Here is a 10,812-nt window from a genome sequence, read left to right as displayed (position 1 = left end):
ACAAAAAACTAACATATAGAAATTTAAAAATTTTAAAGTGCTAAAATAAACGAGGAAGATACTTTAACCTAATACACCATGAGTTGTCTTGAACTCCCAAACACATGCAATTGGAATCATGGATGATCTGCTAGGTAATGCTCAAGATATAAAATCTGGGAAGTTTCCAAATTCTCTTTAATTTCTCATTGCCAGAATTAATGCACCATGTATCAGAAATTGTTACGTAAAACTGTAGACACACTCATATATGTATACTGCTACCATTACTATAATAATAATAATAATAATAATAATATTAACAACACTTCTACTCCCGATATTGGAATACCGAACAAGTACCAGACTCTATTTTGATTTTGGACCTAGATCCAAGAAGCGTCGTACTAGTTGTTCGGATTAGTTTCCAAGATGTCCTTTCCCAAGTCATCTAGATCTTTTACTCGGACGAGGAGGCCAAGAATATGATTGATTTAATTCGCATTAGCACCTTGACATCTGATGAGTTAGGGAGACGGCATTGCAGATAACTCTCATGTAGTTACGTCGAATAGCCTTTCGTGGGTAGCTCGGTTGGGACTGATCGTCTATAATTATAGTAAAGTTCCAGCTTCGATCCTTACGTGCTATCATTGTTGGGTATTTTTGAGGCAAAGCTCTGAGGTATTAGCCTCCAGACCTAAAAAAAAAAAATTATGTCGAATACACTTTTCTAAATACAATTAAAGTCGGTTCTCCAAACTGTAAGTACCCTTGACTCTTTCCCGTTTGAAGTGAAGTAACAAGCAACGGCCTCTCTCACTCTCTACCTTACTAATTTAAGTATAGAAGATGATGAAACGGTGGACAGGTCCCGCCTCTGCTGCTCCTTGTTTAAAAGCAAGATTCTCACCCCCGCTGGATTTTGACTGCACAGATCCCATGAATCACGTTCCTACATAGAGAGTCGTGTGTTTTATGTTTATAAAGACAATACCGACTCAAAGGCCAATGTCAAGTCAAATACTCGAAATTTGGTAGCGTAAAACATGACGGGGAAATGAATTTAAGAATGATATCGTCTTGAAACAAAATTTCCGTGGGCCAGTAGTTTGGTTTGGGGCAAAATCATACTAGCACTAGTCTAGCTACGACAATGGCTGGCGCCTAATGCTGTGGTGCTGGAACACATAATTGCATGAAGCAGTTCTTATTAAACCAAAAAAAATAAAAAAATTGCTCGAATATATAATTGCGTGAGGCAGTTCTTATTAACAAAAGTACATATACTTGTTTTCTCTAGGCCGTGTGATATCAATTTCCACTCGGGCAAGTGATTCACCTTCTCAAATCTACCCAGTTTTTGAGAAGAAAAGTTCCATTTGCCAACGTCTTTCCGCCCAGTTGTGAAATTTTGAGTGGCTGGTAATTCAATGTTTTGGTCTGTACTTTTCGGTTTGGCTGTTTTGACAAGTAGTCCAAGGAAGAAACAAATACTTGTCTGGCTTGGTTGACTGGAATATTTGCAGACCATGTGCGAGATGTAATAGTCGATGGCATGAATTTTCTTATCTCATCGTGTATACGTTAGTCACTATCTTTTTTTTTTTTTTTTTACGTTATAGCTATTACATATATCACATGATTTATAAGTAAACTATAGACCAAGCCTACACGAGTATTTTTCTCCAAAAATGAGTTCTAGAAGAATTAATAAGTAATAGTTCTGTCTCAAATTCCCAAAAGTTAGGCAAAGCATAATGTTGCTTGGCTTGGAAAAGTAGTAATCAAATCTACATTTTTTTTAACGAAATCGAGAAAGCTGACTATATTAAACACACCAATCACAAACTCACAATAACAATTGATATGGTTTTTGGTTAAGTACGAAACATACATTCCAAAACTAATTTATGGGCAATAATACTCGCACATCTCTATTTGAAATTCACGCACTCTCATCACCATAACATGCATTGCATCTTGACCAATTTAAGTTGAGGTAGTGAGAATGTGTGAATATCAAATAGAGGTGAGGGAGTTTTATTCCCTTTCAAAAATCTTTTGCAAATAGTCTAATATGAACAGCAATCTAGTTTGCAGGAAAAAAAACATCTGCTATCATTATAAATAGCATATACAAGTTCAAATTGGCTTGCAGGCATCGAACAAAGCAACATCTGAAAACGAACAGATACTCCCATTGGCTATCCTGCAATACTTTGCATAGCTCATCCCCGCCATATATGGCGACGTTAATCCATGATTTTAACTTCAAGAACCAAACAGAAGCCGTTAGCTCCACAACCATGGTTTCTGATTCTTGGAACCCCATGGCCAAAGCTCAAGAAGCTAAGCTACACATAGCTATGTTCCCATGGCTAGCCTTTGGTCACATAATTCCATTTTTAGAATATGCCAAATTCTTAGTCCAAAAGGGTCACAGAATTTCCTTCATTTCCACCCCGAAAAACATCGACCGCCTCCCGAAAATCCCACCAGAACTAGCTACTTCTATCACCTTAGTTAAAATTCCACTACCCAAAGTTAAAGGGCTCCCTGAAAATGCGGAGGCCACTATGGATGTTCGCACCGAAGATGTTGAGCATCTCAAGAAAGCCTATGACGGGCTCCAACCCGAGTTGACTCGTTTCTTGGAGGACTCAGTTCCTGACATGATTATTTACGACTTCGCCCCTTATTGGCTGCCTGAAGCCGCTGCTAAGCTTGGGATTTCTCGTGTCTATTTTTGTATCTTCAACGCTTGGTTTTTTGCATTTTTTGGGCCAACCGATATGATGGTGGACGGGCCAGATCCCAGGAAAAAGGCAGAGGATTTCTTGGTCCCACCTAAGTGGGTCCCGTTTAAGAATAAAGTGGCTTACAAGCCGTTTGAGGCGAACTGGATGTTGAGCTCCGCTGAAAGGAATGTCTCCGGCGTTTCCGATATTTACCGCGCCGGCAAAGTCGTGGCCGGCTCTGACTCGATTCTAATAAGGCACTGCCAAGAGTTCGAAGGCGCGTGGTTAAATTTGCTTGGAGAGCTTCATCAAAAGCCGTTTATTCCACTCGGCTTAATGCCACCGCCGACTCACGTCAACGGCTCAGACGAGAAAAATGAAACATGGGATTTCATTAGCTCATGGCTTGAAGTTCAAGAAAGAGGCTCAGTAATTTACGTTGCATTGGGGAGCGAGGTCGCACTGAATCAATCCCATGTGACTCAGTTGGCACTCGGATTGGAGTCATCGGGGTTGCCATTCTTTTGGGCTTTAAGGAAACCAGCCGGGTCAAACGAGCCCTTTGAGTTGCCAGATGGGTATGAAGAGCGAGTCAAGGGAAGGGGGCTCGTGTGGAAAGGATGGGCACCGCAGATGAGGATACTGGGTCATGAATCGGTGGGAGGGTTCTTGACTCACTGTGGTTGGAGTTCCTGCGTGGAGGGGATTCTGCTTGGGCTTCCTCTTGTTATGCTGCCCTTCTTGGTGGATCAAGGGCTTAATGCTAGGGTTCTAGAAGATAACGGAGTTGGGATAGAAGTTCCAAGAGATGAGGAAACCGGGTTGTACACGAGTGACTCTGTGGCCGAGTCAGTGAGGCTGATCATGGTTGAAAATGATGGGAAGAGACGCAGAGAAAAGGCAAAGGAATTAAGTTTGATTTTTGGAGACAGAGAATTACATAATTCATACTTGGAAAATTCTATTGTTTGAGTTTTTATGTCAGTACGAAAACTAGAGAAAAAAAAAAAAAAGAATAAGAAAGCCATGCAACTACTTACATAGGAGTTGAAGCCTAGTTTAGAATAAATAAATGGAACTTTTCTTTTCCTTTTTTAGAAATAAATGGGATTTTGTTGGAGGATATGTGCTTATTGCCTTCTTTCGATATTGCTTGGCTACTAAGTTATTGGTCTTCTTAGGAATGCTCTCCAAAGTCCAAAGTCCAACAATTGTTTGTCCAGTGGTGAGGTGTTTTATCCATTTACTCGTTCTTAGGAATGCTCTCCAAAGTCCAAATCATCTTCTGCATCCACTCTATTGTTCATTTTTAGATGTCTTTCCTTCGGAAAATTGTTGTTGATCTCGTCAAAATCAACGTCAAGTCACAGTGAACATGTAGCCGCACAGTGTTGAAGGAAAGATAGAACCTACTGATTAGCAATCCAAACGAGTTTTTAATTAATTGCATCGAAATTATATCTTTTAATTATCTTTTTATCTCTTCAATCACTTTTTTATCTCATATAAATTATATTATAAAATGTATTACAATATTTTTTCAAAATATTATCTTATTAAAATAATCTCTTATCCAAATACTAGCATTGTCAATGAAGTCCGATCAGCTCAAGTTCGGCTCGAAAAGTTCATTGAACCTAAGTTTTAATTCGGTCGGACAAATTTCGAACTTAAATATTAGGGCCAAACTAAATTTGGGTTGAATTTGAATCAAACTAGACTCAAATTCAATTAAAGTCCAATCCATATATGAGTATAATCACATATGTAAAATATGTATAATAATATCTATAGTTTATAATTATACATACTATGACATAAAATGTTAATGACTTATATATGAATTTGTATTAATTCATAATTATAAAATATATATTATATATAATTGTCCATTTAATTATGAGTTTGTACCGAATTCAATTTGAGCCTGAAACTCATATAATAGCTTGAGCTAAACTTGAGATTTTTAATATGAACTCAGAGCCCGAAAGTTCGAAACCCAAAAATTTGTATAATTTATGAACCAAGTTTGGACTTGCTAAAATCCGACTCAAAAAACCTAATTAACACCCCTAACAAATACACATAAATCTGGATTTTATTGAAGAAATTTTTATATATATATATATATTATCGACTATTTCGAGAACAATAGACACAATCATATGGATGGATTCTGCCATCTTGTCTTTGTTCTTGCTTTTGACTAAGCGAATGGTGGGGTGGTTTAAGTGGGGGCTAGCTGGGGACTTAAAAGGTCATCAGAAAAATTGTTTGGATTGATTTTTGTTCTATTTCACAGGACATAATTTTATTTGTTTAGAATGTAATTCATTTTCAATATATTGTAAATATAGAACAAAATTTTGTGAATCTCACATATGATATTAAAATCGATGTAGAAGATATGATCTGAACCTTACATTTTTTTTTGCCAAATTATGATGATAAACCTTTCTGGACGGTTTGTACAAGATGTAATGGGCATTCTCAGTGAAGGAAATGATGTAATTTCAGTAACAACTAAATTAAAAATACAAAAGAAAATCCACAATGGATACATTTTTTAAATCAAGCAACGCAAAATATATTAAAAGAAGCAAGATTACAAACGTCTGGTACAAGTGGCCAGCTCATGTGCCACAGATTATTCTAATCTATCAACTTTGATAAGGATGATTTTCCTAAAGCTAGATGCTAAATAAAGTGTATCAGATAGGATGTATTTGACACTAATGGTGGTCTTGGCAGAATGGGCACAAAAGTTTCCAAGACAGTTCTTATTTGGATTCATGTCTTTTATTTTCCAAGTAATCTACACACTTGTGTAGGTAACTGTCATGCAAATCCTGATCTCCAAATATTGCACTAATTTCTTTAGCTTTGTCCTTGAAGATTTTACCTTCGTTTTCCACCATAATCAACCTTACCGAGTTGGCCACCGAGTGGCTCGCGTACGATCCATCTACATCATTTCTCGGTATTTCTATCCCCACCTGTTTTTCCTCCAGCATCCTAGCAATCAACCCCGTATCTGCGACAAACGGCAGCATAATGAGCGGATGACCAAACATGAGCCCCTCTATACTCGAACTCCACCCGCAGTGAGTCAGGAATCCACCCACTGAGTCATGACTCAGCACGTTAAGCTGAGGTGCCCAATTCTTCCAAACGATACCCCTTCCCTTGACTCTATCCTCGAACCCCTCTGGCAGCCCAGATGGATTCCTTAGAGCCCAGAAAAATGGTACCCCGGATAACTCCAGCCCAAGAGCCAACTCACTGAGTTGGAGTTGATTGAGTGATACCTCACTCCCAAGTGCCACATAAACCACTGAGCCTTTATCTTGACCATCAAGCCAATCCTTGATTGCAATCCAGGACTCATTGTTCTCGACGATGCTTTTTTCCACCGGGGGTGGCATTAATCCCAGCGGTATTATATGCCGCTGTAGCAAATCTTCAAGCAACTTCAACCACTGGCCTTCAAAATCGGGGCAATATCTTATCAATGTAACATCTGCACCCTTTATAGCCGATCCGACCCGATACGTATCCGATACACCCGATCCATCTAGGTTCTGACCTCGCACCACCCATCTACTCTCGTATAACTTGAAAGCCAATTTACTCTCGAATGGGATCCACTTCGGTGGAACCGTAAAATCCTCGACCTTAGTTCTGGGACCAGTTCCCGCGATCATCGCATCAAGAGAGGGTGCACAGAATGCCATACTGGCAGCGCAAAAAATACAAAAGAATGATTTAGATATGTTGAGCTTAGCTGCGATGTGAGGTATCCAATATGGGGCAAAGTCGTAAATAATCCAGTCCGGAGCTGAGTATTCCAAGAAACGAGTCAACTCGGGCTCAAGTCCGTCGTAGGCTTTCTTGAGAACGGCAACATCAAGACCGCCGAGGTCTACGGTGGCCTCCACATTTTCGGGAAGCCCATCGACTGGGGGGAGTGGGATTTTGACAAAGGTAATAGAAGAGGCAAACTCTGGAGGGATTCTAGGGAGGCGATCGATGTTTTTAGGGGTGGAAATGAAGCTAACTTTGTGACCCCTCTGAGCTATGAATTTGGAGAGCTCTAGAAAGGGGACGAAATGGCCGAAGGCTAACCATGGGAACATGACAACATGTAAGCTGCCGGATTTGTTTGCCATGAAATATTATTGGAACTTTAGAACTCTATTATGGTTTTTTCCGCCTTGCCTGCGGAGTGCACAACGTGCTGATATATAGAAGCTGGGTGGGTGGTACGACGTGGACCAATTGATTCGATTGACTGCCTTTTCCGCATTGCTTGTTGTTGGCAGATCACGTGAAATGTGAGTTCATAGTACCAGGAAGATGATTGATGTACTAGTCACTGTGTCAAAATTTAATAAGACAATTTTTATCTTTAATACGACAAATTCGTCATTATTGGAGCAAAAAGGAGGAATCCTCACGAGGAGAAGCTCGCGTCTCATTAGCTGAGGTATTCAAATATATAAGAAAAAAAAATAGAGGCATTGATTAATTAATTATTACTAGTACCAAAAACAAATAAAAAATAAACTATTATTGTTGTTTATTCTTATCTTTTGTTTCACCACACATATAACTTTTTTTTTCTTACGTGATATATAATAGGTTAATTTTGTTATAAATAGTTGAGTAATTGTAAACTCTAATTGATTTATAGATACTTAAATTGTTGAATTACTAGATTAATTTACTTTACCATACAAGCTACATATATTTTGGAATAACAAAGAATTTACGATGAATTATTAAGAATGGGATGATGTGTCCGAAGGCTAACCAAGGGAACGTTACTACATGCAAGCTGGAGTTATCTGCCATGAATGGACTTGTTGGAGTCGAGACGTTTGAACAAATAAAGGCTAATGGTGACGATCTATTGTTTGAACAAAGAACTTTGTACCGGTATATGACTTCGTAAATTATCGATTTGGTATTTCCACGTCTTTTTTTGTTCAAATTTATCAAGGCTGGCCCTTTAGCTTATGCTACATGACTCATCACCCTCTAGCTAGTGATTAGCACCGCTATATAGCTATACGTTCACCATGATGTACGTTGGTTTTGATGAGATCAACAAAAAAAAAAAACCCGCATGAAAGGGCTATAATTGGGATGGACTTGCTTCCCTTGGTGTACAAAATGGAGCATAATGTATTCTAGGACATTTTTGAGGAGAAGAATGAGATAGCGTCCGCAGAGGTTCTTGCGTCTACTTTGATTACAGGCAGTAACAGTGATGGAGGCATTGTGGGGGAAGTGGATGGCAATTGCCCCCACTAACCCCCCACCAAAATCTCCATATCTATGCGTAGAATTATATAGTTTTGTTCCCACACTTAAATGAAATTATCCCCATTACTCTTCAATAAAGTTTAAGAGCTTAAATAGTGAAAACAAGGGCGGTGGGGCTCATGTGTCATATTTCCAATGCTGTTAATAATTCAAAAAATGCCTTAGTATTTCCCAAATTTTTTGGAAGTACATTGTCAATAATTTGGAGATGTTTCAGTGAATTTACAGATAGTCGTGCTACTACCAACATCATTCGATCAAATTTTCCCAAAAAGAATGCATAAGATCTTTGCTGCAAATAAGAATAAAATGCATACAATCTTGTAATGGGATTGTTGCTTAGAAAACTCGAATGTTACATCAATCAATTGACAATCATTCATTAAAGGAAGGCCAACTTGTACAATCTATGCAAATCATTACATTAACTAATTGTTGCATCGATCTAAATCAGATCTCTAATCTTTTCGAGATGCTCATCAACCAGGTAATTTTTTTTTTTTTTTTTTGGCAAGCCGTAATTTAATAAATCAATTTCATTTCCTTAGCCTTGTCCCTATGATTCTGTCCCTTTACTTTTGATCTGTCATAATTATCAACCTGAGTGACTCAGCTACCCAGTCCCTACTCAGTGAGCCGTCATCTTCAATTTCCCACCATTTCCTCTTCCAAGATTCTAGCACTCAACCTTTGATCTAACTGGAAAGGCAACTTCACAAGTGGTCAAATCGAGCTGATTCCAGCTAATACGTAAATCAACCAATCAGATACCGAAGACTCGATCAGGCAAATGCATGAAGCTTCTCTATTTCAGCAGCCAATTGGTTTTAGATTGGAGTGGTCGATGTAGTTGACTGAAGATAGTTTAACTATTTCTAATATGTGTTGTGTGTAACAACATTAAATCCTCCTAGGTATGTGTAACATTAAAGCCGGCCAATGTCTTAAAAAGTCCATAATTAGAATGCCTATCTCTTTCTCAATGCCTCTAACTAGCATATGCTTCAATGTTCATTAATTTATCCTAATAGTCACAAAGTCGGACTTCAATTTATTGATTTCTAAGAAACCAATACAGTAATGAAAATCATAAAAGTCACAAGTAAAGTTGGACTGCGTTTTATTGCCTTTTATATCGATCGTAGGGCACTTGAAGCTGCTAAAAATGTAGAAGAGAAACTATAACGAAGCTGCCTTTTAATTGTTCATGACACTATTTGAAAAGCCATGCAGTAATACCAATTAAAATTCATTCCCAGGCAATAGCATTCTAGCAAAATGGAAAGGGGACGTGATTGGATATGAAACTGTCTGAAAATTATGGGAAGATAAACTGCGTGTAGATTCACCTTCATGATAAATTTGAATTTTATTCTTCATCATCCACTCTATGAGGGTTGGAAAATGAAAGAAAGGGCCGAATGTTGAACAACTACTTTCGTAGAGCAGTTGTTCATAATTTTCATAGAGTTCCATATTCATTCATGCCCCCTTTCCATCAGGTACTCATGGTTGATGCAACAACATTCTGAGCAAAATGAATTCAGCATGTAGTTGTGTTTTTTCATGACGACCAACGAGACTATTTCATTCTTAAGGATCGCAGATTGGAATCTAGTGATTCCTAGGACGCAGAGTTTTCAGCTATATATGTGTTGTGGGGTTGAATTTTACTATGAAGAAAATTGTTGAAAATCATCAAACGTTGACAGGCAATAGGTTGGCTATAGTTGGAGATTGCGAAGGCATTATAAACGCTAGCAGTGAAAAAAATGCAAAGTAGAAGGTCATGATTTGGTTAAACTTTTTGAAATGCTTAAACCTTTGAGAACTCTTGCAAGTTTTCGATTTATTACAATCTTTAGAGAAGCAAATGTTTGGGCGCACAAGATTGCTACGCTAGTTTTAAAAGTGAGCATAACATCTGAGCAAGAAGCTAGTTTTAAAAGTGAGCATAACATCTGAGCAAGAAGGAATAAAACGTTTACTCTTTTTTTTTGCGCCAGCAACGATACATTATATAACCTATTATATCCTAATCTAGGGGAGGGGAAACCTAAAGAGGATTGTGTGTTAAGGACTAATGGGTATACAGACCCAACTAGACTAAAGAAGTGCTATGATATTATCCTTAGTGGCCACTAAGGAAGTCCCTCCCTGGTGGCCACTAAGCTAGTGGTTAAATGAAACGTTTACCCGAGGACATTAAATCTGCTGTCATGGCAAAGGACAACTCATGGTTCAGAACCACTGGTTGTGTTACTGCAAATAACAAGTTGTCAAATGCATAGTTGCAGCAGAAACGATAAAACAAAACAAAACAAGCCAATCTATTAGAAAATTCAGAACCAGCGTGGCCAAAGGAGGGAAAAAGAATAAAATGCAAATGATTCCAAAGGCTGCATCTCAGACAGGTCAACAATCAACAAAATGCAAACCAAAGCATAATCCAGATATGCCATATATTAACAGTGCAAGACTGGAGGACCGCTGAGCAAATACGAGGCTATGGTTGGTGCCCTGCAAACGAAGTTACCCCTTGTGGCTTAAACGAGTAAAACTACCATATAACTAACATAACCTTGCACCTGCAACTTAAAGGTAGTAAAATCTACAAAATTGTCGAACTTCAAGAAACCAACAAGACTGATAAACTCGTTCATAAAAATCAATTTAATTAGCAAAATATTGAATATTCTCAGAAACTCAGAATTAAAAGGAATGATACACCAACAAATTTACACACTTGCAAGAAAAAGAAAAC

General features: G+C 38.2%; 2 protein-coding genes across 2 annotated transcripts; one reads left to right on the top strand and one right to left on the bottom strand.

The window, feature by feature from the left end:
* Positions 1 to 2,000: 2,000 nt before the first annotated feature.
* On the top strand, positions 2,001 to 4,014 carry LOC113701601 (putative UDP-rhamnose:rhamnosyltransferase 1). Its single transcript, XM_027222346.2, has one exon. The coding sequence runs from the start codon at positions 2,226 to 2,228 to the stop codon at positions 3,690 to 3,692; it is 1,467 nt and encodes a 488-aa protein (XP_027078147.1). The 5' UTR covers positions 2,001 to 2,225; the 3' UTR covers positions 3,693 to 4,014.
* A 1,385-nt stretch (positions 4,015 to 5,399) lies between these two features.
* LOC113701467 (putative UDP-rhamnose:rhamnosyltransferase 1) lies at positions 5,400 to 7,028 on the bottom strand. The gene has a single exon (XM_027222138.2). It carries the CDS (start codon positions 6,887 to 6,889, stop codon positions 5,501 to 5,503), a length of 1,389 nt encoding a protein of 462 aa, XP_027077939.1. The 5' UTR covers positions 6,890 to 7,028; the 3' UTR covers positions 5,400 to 5,500.
* Between the last annotated feature and the right edge of the window lie 3,784 nt (positions 7,029 to 10,812).

The sequence above is a fragment of the Coffea arabica genome, chromosome 7e, assembly GCF_036785885.1.
Source record: "Coffea arabica cultivar ET-39 chromosome 7e, Coffea Arabica ET-39 HiFi, whole genome shotgun sequence".
NCBI lineage: Eukaryota > Viridiplantae > Streptophyta > Magnoliopsida > Gentianales > Rubiaceae > Coffea > Coffea arabica.
The sequence above is the reverse complement of the archived record's forward strand: the minus strand, read 5'-3'. Positions and strand labels throughout refer to the sequence as shown.